This window comes from Pipistrellus kuhlii, unplaced genomic scaffold (genome assembly GCF_014108245.1).
Source record: "Pipistrellus kuhlii isolate mPipKuh1 unplaced genomic scaffold, mPipKuh1.p scaffold_m20_p_21, whole genome shotgun sequence".
NCBI lineage: Eukaryota > Metazoa > Chordata > Mammalia > Chiroptera > Vespertilionidae > Pipistrellus > Pipistrellus kuhlii.
In genome coordinates, this window is record NW_023425520.1 from 3,227,501 (window position 1) to 3,249,552 (window position 22,052).

Below are 22,052 nucleotides of genomic sequence, written 5' to 3' on the forward strand. Positions count from 1 at the left end.
GCTGCCTTCTGCACACCTCTTACAGGGATTGAGCCTGCAACCAGGGCAGGTGCCCTTGACCGGGAATCAAACTGGCAACCACCTGGTGCATGGGATGACACCCAGCCAACCGAGCCACACTGGCCAGGGCTGGGACCCCAGTTTCAACTCCCTGACCAGTTCGACCTCTGCCATGCCAGGCTGCCTCTCCAAACAGGACGTGGCCAGGTGTGCCACGGCCTGGCCTTCTGCCCGGGGCCTGCCACGCTCTAGCTGTGTGACTCTGGGCAGACAGCTTAGGTCTCTGGCCTCCGTGTCTTCATCTATAAAATAAAATGCCGTTAGGAAGAGCTTTGAAATCTCCTCCAGCTCCATTTCAACGTGAAATCCTTGGGGCTCTCCCAGACACATGATTAAGGCACAAGAATGTCTTTCTCCGCCCACAGCCACCGCCCTAGACAGCACCTCTCTCCCCCATCCCAAGGCTGAGCAACCAGAGACATAGAATCCGAGGGCTCGTCACACCAGGGGCTCCCCTGCAGACACTGCAGGGAAGGTGGGGGGTTCAGGCTAAGGGGGATGGACCCCAAAGGCTGCCCCTTCCCCACCTTCAGGCCTCACACGGGCACCATGCTGGATTCTCGGAGGCCCCCGGACCTGTCCGGCTTTCTCTTGCCAACCTACATTCAGTGATAAGAGCCCACCTGTCCTCCAAGCACAGCTCTCACCCCCTCCGCGAGCAGCTCATTAACCCTAGGCCGCAGCCCCCAAGCTTTCCGAGCTCCTGGTTACCACTTGGGAGCTACGAATTGATTTTGTAGGGATTTCTACTGGTCCCTGCTGGAACTAGAGGAGGATCAGCAAGCAGCAGGCAGTGATCCTTGCTTGGCTTACTTAAAACTCCCCCAGAGAAACAGAACACTAAGAAAAACCACACACAGAGAGTGTGTGCCACTCCCAACTCTCTCCAATGTGCCGTGGGCCCCTCTCGGTGTCACTGGCCAGCTTAGATTTGAATGATGCCAACACACACCGATTCCTGACATGTCCCACCTGGGCATCATCTTCCTTGACTTTGGGTGGCTGCTAAGGAGACCTCCTATATCCCATTCTAAAATTCGCTGGCCCCACTGCAGCCCTCCGCCTGTGCTCTAAGCCACCAGAGGAAACACACCACAACCTCTAATGACCAGCAAAGAGCAGTCCACGCCCGCAAGCGGAAACTACCCAGAAACACTCCACCCACGCGGAAGACATGGCCCAGCCCTGCCCAGCCCAGCCCCCTCTTCACCTCACGGAAGCCCAGAGGCCGGAGCCAAAAGCTCCCTGAAGGTCTTGTTGCCTGATTGTCCCTTTCCCTCGAGGGCCTAGCAGGTGCTATCCCCACCAGTGGCCAGGCTCCGGTCCAGACAGGAGTTTCTCGCATGATAAGGGTGAATGAACATTATGAAGACAAGCTGTGCGTGTTACCTACAGGGACGCTGTTAAAAACCAGTAAACCGGCCCTGGCCAGTGTGGCTCAGTTGGTTGAGCTTCACCCCGTGCACCAAAAGGTCCCAGTTTGATTCCCAGTCAGGACACATGCCCGGGTTGCAGGCTAGATCCCTGGTCAGAGCGTGCACTGGAGGCAACTGATCAAATGTTTCTCTTCCACATCAATGTGTCTGTCTGTCTGTCTGTCTATCTGTCTCTCTCTCTCTCTCTCTCTCTCTCTCTCTCCCCCAATTTTTTAATAAAACACATATCCAAGGAATAGGATAAAAAACACACACAATAAACCTGTACATATGGAGATGTTAACGACGACTAATATGCCAACAATATACTTAGAGAGAAAAATCACTTACAACGAGCATGTTGAGACCTGTGCATACATATTGAGAAAGTCTGGGAGCATGCACGCATTCTCCAAAAAACGTGAACCTGGCTTATTTCAGGGGTTAGGACTGCGGGTGATTTCTATGTTCTGAGTCCACTGTCCGGCCTGGCCTGAGTTAGTTTTTTGTTTTACAGTGACATACAGTTTTTATAACCGATTACGTGAATTTCATTTTGACAACTAGGAAAAGAGGGAAAAGAGAAAAAGAAGGCATTGGAGAGTGGATGTCAAGGAGGGGAGAGGAGGGGAAAGGAGGGGGAAGGACACCTCCTAGATCGTTAATTCATCCCCTTCACATGCCCCTGTGACAGGAGACCCACAATACCCCTGCTCAAAGGGGCCTGAGAAGGTCACTCACCTGGCACTCCCCGGAGGCTGCCAAGGAATCCAGCCTCTACCGCCGGTTCTGAGGATGGGAACTCACTCCCTAACCACGCAACTCATTCCAGTCTCAGGAGGATCAGGGTCAGTGACTGGCAGAGGCAGCATTAGGGTGGGAGCACTGTGAGGGTTTAGTATAACTCCTTTCCACCTGACTCTACTTCTCCCTCTTATTAAACAAGTTGGGAATAGCCGGAGCCTGCTGGGAGGCCGGGAGCAGGGGGAGACCGTATCTGCTCAGTGTCTCCCCAGGACATCTGAAAATTCCAGCCCCTCTTTTCCTCCCTGCACCCTCTTCCCTCCCTCTCCCTCCCTGGTACCTTCTGCTTTAAGCAGGACATCCCTCCCTACTGGGACAGGCCATGCCAGTCCTGCTCCCCATCCTGTCCTTTTTCCTGGAAGGCTCTGCCCTAAAGTGCCCTATCCTCCTTCCGCCCCTGGCTCCCTGGCTCCCTCTGTGGCTCCTGCAGCCTGGTATCACTCCCTTCCCTGAATGCCCACAGCAAGTGCTTTAACCCTTACAATACTTCATTACGGAGCGCATCCTCTTCGTATATAATGTTTCCACACTGGTGAGGCCTTGTCTCCCCAAATGAGCTGATAAGTGCTTTGAAGGAAGCAATGTTTACCATGTGCTGTGTGCCGGCCCGATGCTCGCTGCTTTCCCTGCATTATTTCACCTAATCCTATAATCTCCATCTCAAGCCCCGGCCTCTCCCCTGAAACCTCGCATACACAAATACTTCTCTGACATTTCCGCTCGCACGTTTCCAGAGCTGTTCAAACAACAGGTTTGAAAGCCCATCTTCTTCCCTCTATGTCAGACCTCCTCTCCCTGCGCCCTTCTCTCACGTAAGACTTCACGAGCCCCACAGCTGCCAGGCCAGAGACCTGACATCACTGGGACTCCTCCTCTCCTTCATAAACACACCCAGTAAGTCCCCAGGATCAGACCTCTGCGAGGTGCCTGGGATCAGGGCTCTCCTCACTCAGCCCTGCCCGGGCCCAATCACATTGGGTCCCCAACAGGACTCCCCAATTCCACCCTAGCTCTCCTCTGTGCACACAGTAGCCAAAGGGATCTTTCTAAAACACCCACTGGATCGAGTCAGACTCTCGCTTAAAATACGTCCTGGCTCCAGATCCCCCTCCCCAGCCCCAGCTCCAGATCCCCCCTCCACAATCCACAGTCCGGCTCCAGATCCCCCTCCACAGTCCACAGTCCCGGCTCTAGATCTCTCTCCCCAGCCCCGGCTTCAGATCCCCCTCCACAGTCCCTGCTCCAGATCCCCCTCCACAGCCCCGGCTCCAGATCCCCCTCCACAGTCCCGGCTCCAGATCCCCCTCCACAGTCCCAGCTCCAGACCCCCCTCCCCAGCCCCAGCTCCAGATCCCCCTCTACAGTCCTGGCTCCAGATCCCCCTCCACAATCCCAGCTCCAGACCCCTCTCCCCAGCCCCAGCTCCAGATCCCCCTCCACAGTCCACAGTCCTGGCTCTAGATCCCTCTCCCCAGCCCCAGCACCCGATCCCCCTCCACAATCCCGGCTCCAGATCCTTCTCCCTAGCCCCAGCTCCAGATCCCTCTCCACAGTCCCTGCTCCAGATCCCCCCTTCCCAGCCCCAGCTCCAGATCCCCCCTTCCCAACCCCAGCTCCAGATCCCCCTCCACAGTCCCGGCTCCAGATCCCCCTCCACAGTCCCGGCTCCAAATCCCCCTCCACAATCCTAGGATCTTCCTGAGAAAACCAAAGCCCTCGGCAAACTGTACAAGGGTTCTAGGAGCTGCTTCCCCTGCCTCCCACGGGCCCCTCTTCTGACACACACATTCCCTCTGTGAGGACCAAAAGGGCCATCTCCTAGTTCAGGCCCACTCCTTCCCAAACTGAGCCCAGACATCTCCTCCGGGCCTCCTGCCCGGGCCCCGCCAGCCTCTGGGGCTGACCTCCACCTCCTGGCCAATAGGAGCCTGTGGCTGCCCAGGGCAGGCCTGCGGTTCACCTCAGCACCCTGGGTGCCGAGCACCTGGAAAGGGAGCACCATGATGGTCCTGCAAATGAGGGCCAGGCTCCTGGCCTTGTTTTGAGAAGGTGCATAGAAGCTCCAGCAGGTGAAAGAACCTGCCCAACTCACCCAGCTGTGGAGGGAGGTCTGGAGCAGGGACTGTGGAGGGGTATCTAGAGAAGGGACTGTGGAGGGGGATCTGGACAGAGAAGGTGTCTTCCCATAGTTCAAAGACTACTCTGGCTGTGGCTGGAGTAGCTGAGTCAGTGGCAACTATACGAAGGCTCCTGAGAGCCCAGGGACAAGAAGGCGGGCATGTTTGGGGTCCTAAGCACACTGCCGTGTAAGGGTCGGGATTGAAGACCATCAGCACATCTGGCCCACACCATGGACAGCTCCCAGGACTAGGGCCTCAGGATCACAGACTGACCAGGTCCAAGGGTATGGCCTGAGGACCTGCAGAGGGAGCACCTGGGAGTGGCCACAGTGGCCCCCACACTTACCCCCACCCCACACTTCCCAGAACCAAGCCTTTTCCTCACTGAAGGGACAGGTGAGCCACTTCACACTGAAAACCACCTTCCCAGAGGACCTTTCTAGAAAGCTCTGACCCACTCACAGACATTCATGAGCAGGTCTGAGCAGGTCCCTGTAATCACAACTTCATTGAGACTGCTGTGGAGGAGGCCACCAAGGCTCACCCTACACCCGGATCCAATGGTTACCCTCCTCTTTCTGGATCTCTCAGGAGCAACATAGCTTCCATTCCTCTTTTCAAAAATCTCTTTTTGATCCCCAAGGCACCATAATGACACCACCAAACACTTATCAGGCACTTGGTGCAGGGATTGGGGGGGGGGGGCAGCACATTCTCAGGGCACCCTCTCACGCCAGCCTCTCCCTAGGAGACCCTACCATTCCCCGAGCCTTCAATACCATGAACATGCCAATGACCCTCAGAATGCATAACTCCAATCCAGCTCCAGATAGGAAGGTCTCGAAAAGATCTCAAAAGGAACAGCCTAACGTGGACTCCTAATTCACCTTCCCCACCAAGCCTTCCCCATCTCAGCAAATGGCAGCATCACCCCTGGGTTGCTCAAGCCAGAGGATGTGATTTATCCTTGAGTTCCTCCATCTCCCTCGCTTCCGCATCAGGCTATATCATTTCCATCTCCAAAGTATCTCAAATTTACCCACTTATCTCTCTGCACATGGCTACCCCCCGGACTGAGCCGCCATCATCTCTGACTTAGTGATACAAAAATAACTTCCCCCGCCCTATCTCTTTGAGGCCATTCTTGCCTCCTCCCTTAATTCTCCGCACTGTAGCCAGAGTCATCTTTTTTATACGACAATTTTAGTAATGTCACTAGTTGGCTTCAGAAGCTTCTTTCTAACTATACTTAGAGTAAATCCAAACTCCTTGCTGTGGCCTGCAAGGCCCTGTGTGACCCAGCCCTGCCTGGCCCCGACCTTCTGCACCCCTCTCCCAAGTCCCCTCTGCTCTAGTCACAACGGCCTCATGTCCTTTCCCCAAAAACTCCCTCCTGCAAACTTCTGTGCATGCTCTTCCCCCGCGGGAAAATGCTACTTCTTCCCCATCTATCTCATTTCTGGCTCCTCATCCTTCAGGTCTCAGTTTAAATGTCATCTCCTCAGGTAAAATTTCCCTGACCCACCCTTTTCTAAGTAGGCCTCTCCTCCTTCCCCCATTCATGTCTATTTCTACATCCTGCTCATTTTGAAGATGTCCATGATCTACTTGTCTCTCCACTGATCGTTGTCTGTCTCCTCCATAAGACTAGCAGCTCCAAGGGGGTCTCTACTGTGTTCTCCAGGAAATAGCTGGTGTCTAGCACAGTGACTGACACACAATAAATATTGGTTAAACCAGTTAACATGGTAGTAATCCTATATCATAAAAGCTTAATAAGCTAAGTGTCCAGTCATCTGGTCAGCCATTCAACCAACCAAGCGTAATATGCTAATGATATGCTAAGGCCACTCAACTGCTTGCTATAACATGCACTGACCACCACAGAGCAGATGCTCCAACCACTAGGTTAGTTTATTGCTGGGGTCCAGCTGATGAAGACTGAATAAGATGGGTCAGATACACCCTGAGTCCTCCCACGGTCCCTCCCCAGCTGGCCAATTTCCTGTGTCCCTCCCCAGTCCCAACTGTGCACCGGTGGGGTCTCTCGGCATGGCCTGCGCCCTCTCATAATCTGGGACCCCTCGGGGGATGTCAGAGAGTCGGCTTCAGCTCAACAGTGGAATGACCGGTCACTATGACATGCACTGACCACCAGGGGGCAGATGCTCAATGCAGGAGCTGCCCCCTGGTGGTCAGTTCAGCCAAAAGCTGGGCTCACAGCTGGCGAGCCCAATAGCAGTAATGGAGCCTTTCCTGTCTCCACGACAATGCTAAGTATCTACAAATGACAGCTTTGGCCCACTCCTCCGTGGGAGGAAGTGGGCCTAAGTTGTCAATCTGACATTCCCTGAGGGCTCCTGGACTGTGAGAGGGTATAGGCTAGGCTGAGGGACCCCTCCCCCCACCATGCACGGGGCCTCTAGTATCATCAAAGAATATTAGAAATCAGAGACCTAATTGGGAAGAAAAGTATTAAAGGAAAGCCACACACACATGATTGGTGCCACGTAAAGGACACAGACAAGCTTGAGGACGCATCAGTGGGAGGTGCGGCTAAGAGAGGGCTCAGGACAAAACAGGCTTTGAATGAAGCGTAAGTCTAGGTTCTATAGAGAAAATGGTTGTGTCCCCCATTTTGAAACCCTAATCCTCCATGTGATGGCACTGGGAGGTGGAGCCTTTAACAGGTGAGTGCTGCCCCCATGATGGAACTGGTGGCCTTACAAACAGAGGAAGAGGCTCCAGACCTCTCTCCCTGCATGCACCCACCAGGAAAGGCCGAGTGACGAGGCACCAAGGCCCCACCGGCACCCCGACCTGGGGCTTCCAGCCTCCAGGGCTGTGAAAAGGAAATGTTCGTTGTTGAGGACCCCCCGTCTACGGTATTTTGTTATCACAGCCAAGCAGACTGAGACACTAGCAAGCAGAGAGCCCGTGGCCATGAGTGGAAGCAGAAATAATCAAGGAGCCGGTGAGCAGAGCCAGATCAGGGGAGCTGCACGCGTGCCCGCCCCTGTGCAAGCGAACACCACCCAGGACAACCACAGGGGGGCGCAGTCTGCCTCAGGCCTGAGCAAACCTCCCTGAGGTGGATTCTGGTGAGTGGCATCTCTCCACACAGGCCAGTCCTCCTGCCACTCACCCAGTGGAGTGGGTTCTCGCACAGAACTCCACAAGGAGGTGCGCCTCGTCTCTGTGGGGTGTGGCTCTGTGGAGCCCAGGTGCCAGGGAGCAGCCTAATGGGCCAGGTTAAGGGCACTCTGCCTGGCCATGCTGGCATCCCTGTCGTGGCCAGAGCGGGAAGACGCCGAAGCCAGAGCTGATAAACTAAATATCTAGGCGGCAGCTTCTCTGTGTTTATTTTCCCAGGGCCTTCAGTAAAGAAATAGTCAACATTCCAGCCTATCTCAGCTCGCCACAGGAAGTTCTAAGAGGAGCCCTTGAGTACCCTTGGCCCAGAGTTGGGGGGGGGGGGGTGCAGGGCCCCTGGGGAGGGAGGCAGCAGCAAGGGCAGCACGGATCCCCGAGGAGATGGCGGTCTCGGGTCTCAGGCAGGGCTGGGAGCCACAGCCCCTCCCACACGCAGAGCATCGCTCCACCGCAGCCTCAATGGTTGGGATTTTCTGCGGACATGGTGGCTTCCTCATCCTGTGGCACTCCTAGACACAGCTCTGGTCTGAGGGCACATGGGGATGTGGGCTCCAAGCACTGCTCAAGGCGAGGACCCTTGGGCAAGGTCCACCTGTCTGTGGCTCCTAAGAAGGCGCTGCTCTCCCGTGCCACCAGAGTGACCCAGGGACGACCTGGTAGGGAGCAGAGTAGAACCGGGATTTCAAGAGAACCTGAGTGGAATCACTCCCATCCAGGTTACTGTGTGGCTCTGTTCCCACTGCAGAGGCAAGCACCACCGCGTTCTGGCGCTGGACTGTGAGTGCCCCGTGGGCCAGGACCTCGCCTCCTTCATTCACTCTCCAATTCCAACAGAAGAATGGCCCAGAGCAATGATCAATAAATGGTCGATAAATGAACAAACGCCCCAAGACCTTCATTCCTCCTGCGACAGGTGACCCACTGGCCCAGTAAAGACTGGCTGGATCCCAGCAGGCAAGACCCTCTCTTTCCAAAGGAGGACGGCCTGGGACCCCCACAGCCCACCTGCCACTATGCAAATAACCGTTTGCTGCTATTCAGAGATAACCTGCTAACCACATCAGCCAACAGGTTCCAGAGTCCAGAAGCAGCTGAGGGACAGCCCCAAAAAGCCAAGATCAAACACTGCCAACAGACACCAGGCACGCCCCAAGCTCAGCAAGAGGGGGCTTGCTGAAGGGTTCTCCCCCACTCCCTGCGGATTGCCCTGAGGGAGGGGACCCCAAGCCCTCTGCCTTCTCAGCAGTCCTCTCGGATGAGGACTGTGTCTGCTGCGCGAAGGGGTGCAGGCAGCAGGGCAGCCCAGGCTGGGTCTATTTATACACTCTCAGCACCCTGCGGTTAAACTGCAGCCAGGACATGGCACAGGGCCAGAGCCCGCTATTTATAGCCTCTTGGCAGACCCAGAGGAGCAGGGCATTTCAGAGGCCTCTTCCACACAGACCCGGGAGAAACAGAACCCTCTTTCCCACAGCCCCCAGCCAAACACACACATGCACTCACACACACACACATACACATGCACACTCACACATGCATACACACATATACACACATACATGCCCACATGCATGCACTTGTGTGTACACATGTACTCGCATATTTACACATATGTGCACTCACACACGTGTACACACACTCACACATGCATGTGTACACATTCCCACATATAAACTCACATGTATACACATACACACATATATGCTCACACATATATACACATATATACACACATGCACACTCATACACGTATACTCACACATGCATATATACACACAGAGATGTGCACACGTACACACAGGCATATACATATGTGTGCACACATTCACACACATACACACACACATATATATATACACATACACTCTCACACACACAATCTGGACCTCTATGCCCATCCTTGTGGTGAGTGTGTCAGCTGAGGGTAGAAACAGAAAAAGGAGGCCATAGCCCATTCTTGGGGGCTGGGCAAGAGAATTCAGCCAAGTCCCATGGGTTCATCCCAGAGACCCTTGGGCTCTCCAGACTCCGTATCACGACTTGTTAAAGGACAAGCCTCTACTGGACGGAAGCCCACAAACTGAAGGCTCGTGGGTGACAAGGGTGAGTGAGAGGCCCAGGCTGCCCCTCCAGGACCAGCCGGGACCCTGGCTAAAGCAGGAAGCTTCCACCCTCACCCGTCTGATGCTGGTCCAAGGGGGGGGTTTAGAGATGCTTCCAGCAACGCCAGGGCCTGAGCAAGGAGACCTCCCTGTGCAACCAAAGACCCCTTCAAACCCTAATGCTCCGCGGTGAGGGATCCTCCTACGTCAGCAAGGGCGTCTATACCACTGACATCACACACTTGCTCTCGGACAGTGCAGCTGCGGTGGGCTCCAGCCACTGATCCCAGGAACCCCGGGCCGCAAGTCCCTCAGAAAGAAGCCAGGCCACTCCCCGAGCAGAGAGGTGAGGGGGCCAAGCAGGACAGGGCACTGCAGCCCTGGAGCATGGGGCCTCATTCCTAGAGTCAGCCCAGAGTCCTGCCGCCCCGACCGACCGACCAGCTATGTCCTTAAAGCATCCAGGACAGGAAGGCTTGGGGGTCCCCAGTTCACAGCAAAGGTCTCCCTGTGGTGCCCACCCTGGGGGGAGACACCAGGTGGAAGCCAAAGCCAGAGGGAAGAAAGCGCCCTCCTTCCCGGGCATTTTTCCGGTGCCCCTCTCCAGCCACCATCACCTCCGACTCCTCCACGGACACACAGGGTCCACGAGGCAGCAAGCCCGGCTGGCCTGCAAGCGCATGGAAGGAAGCCAGCTCCCCTCCTTCAAACCACCCTCCCACACCACCCCACCCAGTACTGAGTCCCATCTGAACACCTTTTCCTTCTACACGGTGAAGTGTACCCCCTATTTCTCCAGTTTCTGGCTCCCCCACCTCCAGAAGAACAAACAAAGAACGCCTCTGGCTCTTCCAACCGACACAGATGTTCCACAGGCCACCAAAGCCGGCCTGCTCCCAGCTTGCTCGCCCCCTCGGGGCCACAGACACCTCAGATACGCACATACTGTCCCTCCCTGAAGCACCGGAAATAAAGGGGGTGCTGGTGTTCCTGTTGTCCCTCCGCTCAGAACTCCATGGTGACATCGGGGTGAGCCTGGCCGCAGCCCCCTGGTGCCCGGGAGCACCTGGCCCACCAGGTGGGTCCCTGGGCCCAGAGGCACCACCTGGATCGCTGGGCTGGGCCTCAGTTCCTCACCCATCCTGTCGTTTGTGTACGCTGTGTGTGAGGAGGCACGACAGCACCGCGTCAGCATCGGAACAAGGAGGGGACGCATCTTCGAGCAGGAATTAGTGCTCCTTCCACAGAGTGTGGGGGTCGAGTTGTCCGTGCATTCTCTGCTCTTTCCTGGCCACCAGGAAGCCAGCGCTCCCCTGGCACTGCTTCCCGCCTCTCCCGGCTCTGGGCTTCTCCCTCTAAGCGCCCTCTCGTTTATGCACAGTTTGATTTTAAATCGCCCCAATTCATTGTATTTTTTTGTAACGAGGTGTATATGTTTCAAAAAGCAGGGCTTTCCCAAGACCTGCAGCCAGCCCTGGGGAGCAGCTCTCCGCTCAACTCCAGCAACAGCTGCTCCAGAACAAGGAGTCCATCCCTTCCGTGTGTACAGGGCCCAGCACTCCCCTCAGACCCCGCCGCCTTCCCCGCTCTTACTTCCCCCCCCCCCACCCCACCCCGCCTGCCTAACCCTTCTCACAAGGCGGTCTGCACCCACTGCCTGGCTTCTGCCTCCCTGCCAGGCCTCCCACTGTAATGGACTTCCACACACACACATGCACAATCTCATATCCACACGCACACACTCACACACATTCACACACATACAGACTCTCACACCCTCTCACTCACACACACACACACATACACTCACACACCTGCAAACTTTCATCCACGCACACCCTCGCATACTCACACTCATACACATATATGCTCTCCCGCCCTCTCACTCCCACATACACTCCGTGAGGCACCACACCACGCCCTCCCTCCCTCAGGAGCCCCTCCTCCTCTGGATCCTGGCTCACCGTCCTCTGGCTGTCCTGCCCCCCCCCCCCCCAGCCTCCCTGTCACAGGCTCCTCTTCCTGCGTCCCTCCGTTACGACTGGGTGCTTCTCTTACCATCTAAGCACTGAGGATGCCTACATCGCAGGCACCTCCTGCCTCCACTCCCTCGTGGACTCTACCAGCCTTCCCACCCCATCTCACTCTCTGCCGGGGCTTTCCTCACCAGCGAGGCACCCAGCACGTCCCAACCCCCCTCTCCCCTCCGGCCCCCACACTGAGAGCCAAGCCCATGGGTCGGGGCACCTCCAACACTGCACATCCAACACCCACACGTGCCGAATGGCCCCATCGCCCGTTAGTTATTCACCCAGGAAACACTGCGAGCCACCAGCCGTGTACCCATCCCAGTGACGTCTGTGGCCTGCTCACCACACGCCAGGCTCCGAGGGGTCACCAAACAGAAACGACTTTGCCTGCAGGGAACTTGGGCCAGTCACCCAGTCCCGTCAAGTCTACTCACCAATCATCTCTGAAACGACACGCCCCCTCCATCACCACAGCCGCTTCCTTAGCCCAGGCCGGCGTGCTATACCGGGTCGCAAGCAGCTCGACCAGATCCCGGCCCTGACATCCCTGTGCTGTGTGACCTCGGGCAGGTCGCTTTCTCTCTCTGGGCCCTCGTTGGGCGCACAGAGACGGTAACAGAGCCACCTCAGGTGCAGCCTTGTTGCAGGGATTAAGAGAGACGAGCCACAGGATGGACGGTGTCTGGTAGATGGCAGGCGCTCACTTTCTGCACCGTTGTGAGCCCTGCTTCTCCAGCAGCCTCGCTCGGCCTGCCCGCCTCTGGCCTCCTCACCGCGTGACCCATACTGTGTACGTGTCCGCCACCTGCCCGGGTCCCTCCTGCCCTCCAGCCTTTGTATATGGTTTTCTAGCCGAGTTACCCCCTGGCCTTCTCCCTCCCGTTTTCCAAGGTTCAGCTCAAGCCCTGCCCCTCTCTGGACCCCCGAGGGGGATGACCCTCCCTCCCCTGTGCACGCCTAGGCCTTAGAAGCAGGAGTCCTCAAACTTTTTAAAGTGGGGGCCAGATCACGGTCCCTCAGAGAGCTGGAGGGCCGGACTATATGAACTACTAATTCCTACTGTAACACCTCGGTTGCGCTCACTGCCCAAAAAACCTGGCGGGCCAGATCAGACACCTCTGCGGGCCGCATGTGGCCCGCGGGCCGTAGTTTGAAGACCCCTGCTAGAGCCTGCACTGGATGCGAGAGGGGCCCGATACCGGCTTAGCAACAAACCAGAAAAGCAAGAGAAGAGTAAAGAGGCAACCTCCAACCCACCGTAGCAGCAGCAACACCCTCCTCATAATTAGGCTGCGCTTTTCAAACATATGCGAGTGGCCAGGCTCTGTGCTCAGCTTTGGACACCCATTATGGAATCACAGTAGCCCTGGGACACCGGTACTTTTATTCCCGTTTTACAGGTAACGGGATGGAGACGCAGGACGTTTAAAAACCTCGCTCCGGCAGCAGGCAGGAAGTCGAAAAGCCCGGATTCAGACCCGGAACTCTGGGACCCCAGATGGGCTCGGCTCTTGACGGGAAGAACCTGGCTATGTGCCCCCGAGAGCCCCTCCCTGACGGCCACACGGCCGCGTGGGGATATTGGGGGGTTTCGGAGAGAGGTGGGACTGCATTCCTGGCGCTAGAGGCCTATGATTTAAACCAGTGTTTCCCAAACTTTTGACATATGTGTACCCCTTCTATAATTTTCGTAACGCTGAGTACCCCTCGTACTCATGAGAACGTAGAATTAGGCGCAGGTAAGCACACTGCAGTGCATATCCCCACCAAACTCTTCCCGTACCCCTGGGGGTATGCGTACCACACTTTGGGAAACACTGAAACTAACAGCTCCTTGGTTTCCTCACGGGGCTTAACATGAGGCTGGGCACAGAGGAGGCAAACAAAAGACCTGTGCTGAGGGAAGGAGGGAGAAAGGGAGGGAGAGATGGAAGGGAGGGGAGAGAAAGGGAGGGGAAGGAATGATATGGGGAGCGGGGGGGGAGTGGAAGGAAAAGGGAGGGAGGGAGGGAGGATGGCAGTTTATTCTGCACACTGGGCCCAGGATCATAACCCAGCAGACCCAGGGAATGCTGGGAAGGGGGGCTCCGGCCCGTGACGCCCTGCAGGGCGGCCGGCATTCTTACCGGCACAGGTGGTCGGTCCGGCACACGCTGCGTAGGTCCAGGCAGTTGGGCTTCTCCTTGTCCTCGTAGGAGCAGCTGGGCAGGATGGTCTGCCGGCGGCGCTCGGCACACGCCTGGTCCTGGCAGGAGCAGAAGAGCATGCGGTAGGTGTACTCGCTGGGCACGCGGTCGAAGAATTGGCGCAGGGCCTTGTGGCACTTGCGGCGGTTGCAGCGCTCGGAGGGCGAGATCTCGCGGTTGCAGATGGAGATGTAGGAGGAGCGCAGCTTCTTGCAGTTCTCGTTCAGGTTGCAGGCCTTGGCGGCATCCAGGCAGTGGTTGCTCTTGACGCTGACGGCCGGGTCCGCCCCGGTCCCTGGACAGGAGAGGAGAGAGGTCAGAAGCCTGCACAGGCCTGGGGCATCCCCATCTCCCCACCCGCAGCCTGCTCTCTGAGGACGCCTCTCAGTATCCTCTACAGTCCAGGGGTCCTCAAACTTTTTAAAGTGGGGGCCAGATCACGGTCCCTCAGAGAGCTGGAGGGCCGGACTATATGAACTACTAATTCCTACTGTAACACCTCGGCTGCGCTCACTGCCCAAAAAACCTGGCGGGCCGGATCAGACTCCTCTGCGGGCCGCATGTGGCCCGCGGGCCGTAGTTTGAAGACGCCTGCTACACTCTGCCTCAGCTTCCTCATCTTGAAATGGTCTCCCTTCGGTTGTAGTGAGGGTTAAACAAGAATGGGCAGTCCATGCAGTGCTCAGGCAGCGCCAGGCACAGAGTACACACATACGGTGAGCACACACGTATGGTGAGTACACACGTATGGTGGGCACACATGTGTATGGTGAGTACACATACAGTGAGCACACACATATGGTGAGTACACTCGTATGGTGAGTACACATGTATGGTGAGTACACACGTGTGGTGAGTACACATGTGTACGGTGAGTACACACATGCGGTGAGCACACCCGTATGGTGAGTACACATGTATGGTGAGTACACACGTGTGGTGGGTACACACGTGTATGGTGAGTGCACACATACGGTGAGCACACACGTATGGTGAGTACACATGTATGGTGAGTACACATGTATGGTGAGTACACACGTACTATGATGAGGGCTGTTACTCCATATCATATTTAAGACTCCTCACAAGCAGAAAAGGCGAGCACCCGGTGTTCGTGCGCCGCTCTGTTCCCACGTGTGGGAAATGGGGGAGTGGCTGGCTCAGGACCACACCGCTGGGCGGAAGCTAAGCCCAGACAGGCCAGGCCCTGAGGCCAGTGGCAGCACATGTGAGCAAGCTTCTGGCAGGGACCCTGCTGGCATTTAGGGGGCACATTCTCACAGCAGCCAAGGCCCAAACAGCACCACGGCCACCCCTCACCCACCACCATGCCCTCTGGAGCTGGCCTCATAGTTCCAGTGCCCCACAGTGGGGAGGGGCTGGGCAGGGTGGGGCAGATGGAGGTGGGGGTGCCACCCCAGATGGTTAGTGCCGAGACCCACTAACAAGAAAGCTCTGAGGGGAGCCTGGCGGTGCGAGGTGCAGGCTGAATGTGAGCCCCCGACTCTGCGGGGCTGAGCACATGAGCATCAGGGCCATGATGCTTTGAGTTTCGTGCCACTGCCCGTGGGCACAAAGCAGGATTCCCAGGAGTTGCCAGGTCCCTCCCCACAAGTCTCAGCTGTTCCACGGGGAACACAGCACAGGAACCATGCAGCCCTCCGCTGCCAGCTGCTCCCACCTGCAGAGTGCCTGTCTGTCCGGACGACAGACGGTGCGGGAGGCAAGGATCTGGCCTGCACATGCCTCTCAGATGCTCTGGTGAGAGCGGATGGGCGACCATCTAACCCTACTTCTCCATTCACAGGTAAGGAAACGGAGGCCCTGCGTGGAGAGAGGGCTTGCCAAGGTCATCCAGCATGCTGGCAGCAAACCAGAGGAGCCCAGATCCCACCATGGAATGCAGAGAGAAGCAGCAGCTTAAGTCTTAGGTTGGGATACATCTTTTCATTCATTCTTCACCCAACAAATGCTTCCTCATAATTACTGAGCACCACCCCTCGTTCGAGGCCCTGCAAGGCAGTGGGAAGGATGTGAGTGAGGCACTGGACAGCACGCCTCCCCACCCATGGCCCGCCCAGGATCCTGAGAACTGCCAGCAGGGGTCCTAGGGTTCCCATCCCTCTCAGTGGAGATAGCACGTCCCACCTCTGCATGGCCCGCTCCTTCCCGGTGCTGTGCTGGGTCAGAAGAGTAAGAGGGGCAACCATTCTGGAGAGCTCACCGGTCCAGCCGGAAACTAAGAGGCGGGCGCAGGGGTGAAGGCCTAGGAGTCAGAGCTGAGCCTCTGTCCGCTCCTGGCCCTGCTGCTCATCACTGTGGCCTGCACCCCCCTTTGCTCAGTATAAGAATAAGCTCCGTATTTTGTGTGCTCACAACTGTAAACCTACTTTTGCCCCACCCTTTACTTCTATTAGCCAGCAGTGCTCTATGATCTTATCTCCTACTCTTTCCCCTGCTCAGTTCCTCCACCCATTCCAGCCCACTGGTCTCCTTGGTTTTCCTTGACCTTGGGGCCTTTGCACGCGCTGCTTCCTCTACCTGGAAAGCTCTCCCCCATCCCATGACCATTTCTCACTTCCAGAAGGTCTCAGCTCAAACGTTACTTTATCTGTGAGTGGTTCCTGATGGTAATAACAAGTCACTCCCTTTATCAACTCTGATCTGTTTTCCCCACAGCTCTCTTCACCGCCCACCTTAGTGTGTGTGGACTTACTCATTTGTTTGTTTGTATCAAATATAAGCTCCATGAAGGCAGGGGCTTTGTCAGTTGTGCTCTCGGTGCCGTATCCTTATCTCCCAGTGCATGATGGGTGCTAAATAAGCATTTGGTGAGTGAAAAACTAAATGTACTTAGAAGAGTATCTAGTTCATAATGAGTGTTCGAAGAGTGTTGGTTAACGCTGTTAAGGAAGACCAGTGGGCAGAGGGTGGGGAACAGTGGCTCATACATGACCACGTGTGATCAAGTATCAATGTGGAGCCCGGCCCAGAAGAGAAAGTCAGGGTCAATCATTAAAGATGAGCCGTCACCCCCACCCCCTGCCTCACCACCAGCAGCCCTACAAAAGCAGACAGAGCAAACTCCCTCTCTTCTTGTAAAAACAAAAGGATAATGAAGGCTGGAAGGGTATCAAGGTTTGTTTTCCTACTCATTCGATGAACAAGTCCTTATTGAGGGCCTACTATGTGCTGGCATTTCTCCAGAGACACAGATGGAGACAGAGGAACAGGCCGTGTACAGAGGACGTCAGAGAGGAAAGCGTCCTGCCCAGACCAGGGTCAGAGAAGCAGCAGCAACCCTGCTGAAACCTTCGGGATGAGTCAGAGGGAGAAAAGGGAGAAGAAAGGGACCCAGGCAGAGGGAGCTGACAGCACTCAGTGCCTGGAGGCGGAGACTGAAGGAGGGACCCAGCAGAGAGGACTCTGGAGGCTGAGCAATGGCTTTCCAGTCACAGTGGGGCAAGGGGCCCCGCTGGCAGTTCCCTGAGCTGCTGCCAAGCCATTTTGCTTCCCTCCCCCTTCCCCGCCAGGCAAGGACCAAGGGCGCCTGTCTATACAAAGGCCATTCTGGAGGGCTGGCCTCTCAGGAAGGGTCACCCTGACCTGCCAGGTGGTTCTTTCCCGTTCAGGGCACCTGTTGGGACGCTGGCAGAGGAGCGGGAGGGCAGAAGGAGGCTCCAGAGAGGGGCAAGGCGTCAACCACACGCAGCACAGCCGCTAATTTAGGGCCTCTGCCACTTGCAGGTCCCCCAGGTGCTCCGTTGCGCTCCTCTCAGCGTGCTGCTGAGCTAATGCCGGGGTAATTATAGCCTCGTGGCTTCCATTTGGAGCTTGAATAGTGTCAGCTTTTGCTATGGGCTGGCAGATGTAACCCCCTGGGCCAAAACTTGGTAAATTTCCTAGAAAAAAAAAAATAGAATACAAGAAACAAAAAAATGTGGCAATAGTAACCGTAATTGCCTAGTTACCAGGAAGATGTCGCTTCTGATCCTCCCGGAGTGGGTCCAGGGGGGGTAGCGGGCCTGAGGACGGGCCCACCGCTCACATGGAGAGTCCGGGGGCTGGCCTTGGCTCCGCCGTCCTTGTGAGGAGGCACGTGCCAGGGCAACCAACAGCCTCCCAGCCCACCACTGCCTCCATCAGCATGGAGGTGCCCCTCGAGTCCAGAAGGCTTGTTTTCCTCTTTGAGAGGCGCCACGGGGGAGCAAGCAGAAGGGGCTGGACTCCAGACACCAGCCTCACCCAGCCCCTAAACTAGAATGTCCAAAAAGCAGCCCTGCCAGCCCCCCACCACACACACACACACACACACACACACACACACACACTCCCCAATACCCCACCCTGTCCCTGCACAGAGAGGTGAGACCACACAGAGAGTTGCCGGGACTTGGAGCTAAACTCTTCCCACGCCTAGACAGACCCACCCTCAGGGCTCCTTCCCACTGCTCCCCACACGGGTTTTCCAGGGTTTTCCAGGCCCGCTGACAGCGGCCAGATGGGCAGGCCCAGCCAGGGAGTGAATGGTGACAGCTGCCCCAAGAGAGTGAGGCGGGGCTTAACCACACCTGGCACTTTCCAAAACTCACCAGCTGCAGCCCTCTGGGGACTCATTCTGGCTTCTTCATCCCCTCCATTTCTCTCCCTGGGTGAGTGCAGGGTGGGGGGCAGGGAGGGGAGGAGACAGACAACCACCAACAGAAGTGCTGCCTCCCCCCAGCAAGCTTCGCCCACCTCCCTGCTTCCGTCCTGAGTGCTGCCCTAGAACTTCAAACTGAATATCCAAGGTTTTCCTTGGATACACAGCAAGCTCTGGTCCTCCCGGCATCGCCTATTCATTTTTTAAATGTTTTTAAATGTTTCTACACCCACCTAGATTTGTCCTAAGTGATAAGATCTACGTAAGTTCTGAATTTTCTAATATGTGTCCCAATGCATTCAAACACACATATGGCCGAAACCGGTCTGGCTCAGTGGATAGAGCATCGGCCTGCGGACTCAAGGGTCCCAGGTTCGATTCCGATTAAGGGCATATACCTTGGTTGCGGGCACATCCCAGTAAAGGGGTGTGCAGGAGGCAGCTGATCGATGTTTCTCTCTCATCGATGTTTCTAGCTCTCTATCCCTCTCCCTTCCTCTCTGTAAAAAATCAATAAAATATATATATTTTTTTAAAACACACATATGTACAATATTTTCACGGTGCACATGCACTCGAAGGGAACTGACTAATGTACAGTAAAGGCTCTTAAATGGTGGTGCATTGTGATGTGCTAGACCTGCCTCTTACACACAGATGCACAGAACCCCACTCCCCCCAAACCACCCCCCTAACTAGCTCACTGTGTCGAGAGCTCCATGGCTGGAGCCCAGGACCCTGGATTTCCCAGGCTCCCCCCAGTTCTGGGGTGCCCCTCCAACGCTGGAGAAGTAATGACTTAGAGGAGAGGCCAAGTTCCCTAAACATGCACACCCCGCCCCGCACACAGCTTACCAAGTCACCCTCTGAAGAAGGCGGTCTGTGTGGTCACCAGAGCCTGCCCCTGGGGGTGACCTAGAAGGGGATCAAGGTAGACTTTCCAGCCACAACAAGAGCAGGAATGGTATCGGAGACACTACAGAGCCAGTGGGGCGGGTGTGTCAACTCCCCTTCCCGACACCTGCCAGCCTGGTCCCCTGCCCCTCACCCCGTGTCCAGCTGCAACCCTGGGTCCAGGGCCATGCTCAGCAGTTCTTCCACAGAAGTGGGAGCCAGAGACCTGGGCCCACCTCCCGTCTCTGCCTCTCGCAGCTTGTGAAACCCTGACAGGCCTGATCCTCCCTGGGTCTCAGGTCCTCTCCTCAAACTACATGGTCTCCTACAATTTGTGACTCCCCTGCCTACCTGCCTACCCACCTTCCCTACACACACACACACACACACACACACACACACACACACGGAACTGACTTGGTTTTCTCATGACCTTGCTAGCAGAGAACTGCCAAAACAGCCAATATCCACACAGCAGCATACACATACAGGCAGAACTCACACCACACCCGCCTCCGTACATGGCACCCAAATTGCTGTCAGTTAGCAGCCAGTCAAACAGCTGTCAGTCAGCAGATTTCATGTACTAACTACATGCCCTAGAAATCCAGCTGCAAGCTACAACAACGGAACCAGGAATTTTCATTCCCATGAGAAGAAGCTGGAAGCGAAACAACAAATTAATAAGGCAATCTAAAGTGTGATACAGACGGTGAAGAAAATACAGTAAGGGAATTCAGAAAACAGTGACTGGCAGGATGAGGGAGGGCCTGTCCTAAGAAGGAAAATCCAAAGCAACACGAAGAGCACGTGCAAAGGTCCTGAGACAGCCAGGACTTGGCATGTTCACAGGCAGAAGGAAAGGAAAAGCGGCTGGAGCTTCCTGAATGAAGCAAAGGGAAGAGGAGGGACAGTCAGGGCAGATCACGTGGGAACTGCAGGGTGGGGCAGGAACGTCAGATGTTACTCTGAGATGCAGAATTCCTGGAGGGTTTCAAGGAGGGGTGTCTGCTTGCGAACACATGGGAGACTGAGGACACACGAGGGGTCCGGACTGAAGAGAAAGCCAGCTAAGGACTGCTGCAATAGCTGGAGGAAGATGGTGGTACTTGGAGGAGTAGTGGCTGCAGCAAGGGCAAAAATGAGCCCATTCTGCATGCACTGGGGGGCAAACATACATTTACAGCTATGAGTATGCAAGACACAGAGTTTATTCTTGTCTTGTCCTTATTTATTAACTAGAGGCCTGGACACGAAATTTATGCAGGCAAGGGGGGCGGTTGTCCTTCAGCCTGGCCTGAGCCTTCTCGCAGTCCCAGAGTCCTCAGGGGATGTCCGACTGACAGCTTAGGCCAGACATCCTTAGTGCTGCCGTGGGGACGGGAGAGGCTCCCACCACAGCCACTGCACTCGCCAGCAGTGAGCCCCGCTCAGGGCTTCTGGCTGAGCAGTGATTCCCCTGTGGGAGTGCACTGACTACCAGGGGACAGCTCCTGCATTGAATGTCTTCCCCTGGTGGTCAGTACGCATCATAGCGACCAGTCATTCAGCCATTTGGTCTATTTGCATATTAACCTTTTACTATGTGGAATTACTGTATTATTTTCCATACGAACAGCTTCAAACCTACTTTTGCCCAACCCTGTATTTAGAGATAAAGCCAAATGGGTAGGTTAGCTGCTGAATGAGAAGAGAGAGAAAACTCAAGGGTGTGGCCTGGGCACCAGAATGATGGAATCGTCTTGTGAAACAGGAAGGTTTGGGGAGAAGGAGGGCAGACTAAATGGATATTCCTGTGTCAACTTAAGTTTGAGACACCTGTTCGCTGTTCCAGTGAAGATGCTGAAAAGGCAGAGGGACAGAGTCTGGCGTTCAGTAGGCATCTGAGCTACTGACATCAGCCGAGCCTCACTGACTAGAAGCCATTTAAAGCTACAGAACTAAATGAGGGGAGGGAGAGGCAGGACAGAGCTCCAGGGGCCACCACTTGGTGGGAAGGAGAAGGCGTGGAGCATGAGCTACTGAAAATCGGGAGACCCCAGGGTCATGAAAGCCAAGGCAAGAGCTTCAAAAAGGAGGGAGGACCGTCAATTCTGTCTAGATCATGAGGGTCATAAGGATGAGCATTCAACAACGAGGTACAGAGTGAGCAGACACTAATAGGGTGCAGGGAAGGCAGAAGGCGGGAGGAAGAGCGAGGGCCCGGCGCCCACCCATGCCCAGCCCTCCCTCAGGATGCATTTACCTCCTCAGCACCCACTGGAGAAGCAAAGAGAACTGCCTCCGCTCCCATTCTAGTGCTGCTGGCAGTACAATCAAGTTATGCTGGACACCCTCCCCTGCCCCGGGGCCCCTCCCTGCCTCACAGGCACCCCTCTGCCTGCTCCAGGCCGGGCCTGTGGTCAGGAGCAGGCACTCTGGCCTTGCAGTGGCCTGGCAGGCGGGCCACCACCAGCAAAGCGCGCATGCACAGGTGTGCAACCTCTGAGCTTGCTTTCCTTGTCTACATCACAGGGATACAACACCTGCCCGGCCGTCCCTCAGGACCACGCTGACAACGACACTGAGAAACGTAGGTGAAAATGCCCACGCGGTGTCCAGCCTCACGCGGGCCTCAAATGCTCTTTAAGAGCGAGTGTCCTGGCC

General features: G+C 55.9%; 1 protein-coding gene across 2 annotated transcripts in view; it reads right to left on the reverse strand.

The window, feature by feature from the left end:
* GFRA2 (GDNF family receptor alpha 2) overlaps positions 1-22,052 on the reverse strand; it is an 83,222-nt gene that overhangs the window by 35,993 nt on the left and 25,177 nt on the right. For both annotated transcript variants that reach the window (XM_045585882.1, XM_036450378.2), the window contains one exon: positions 13,811-14,165. In XM_045585882.1, coding sequence (XP_045441838.1) covers positions 13,811-14,165 — 355 coding nt within the window. The remainder of the gene's footprint in view (positions 1-13,810; positions 14,166-22,052) is intronic.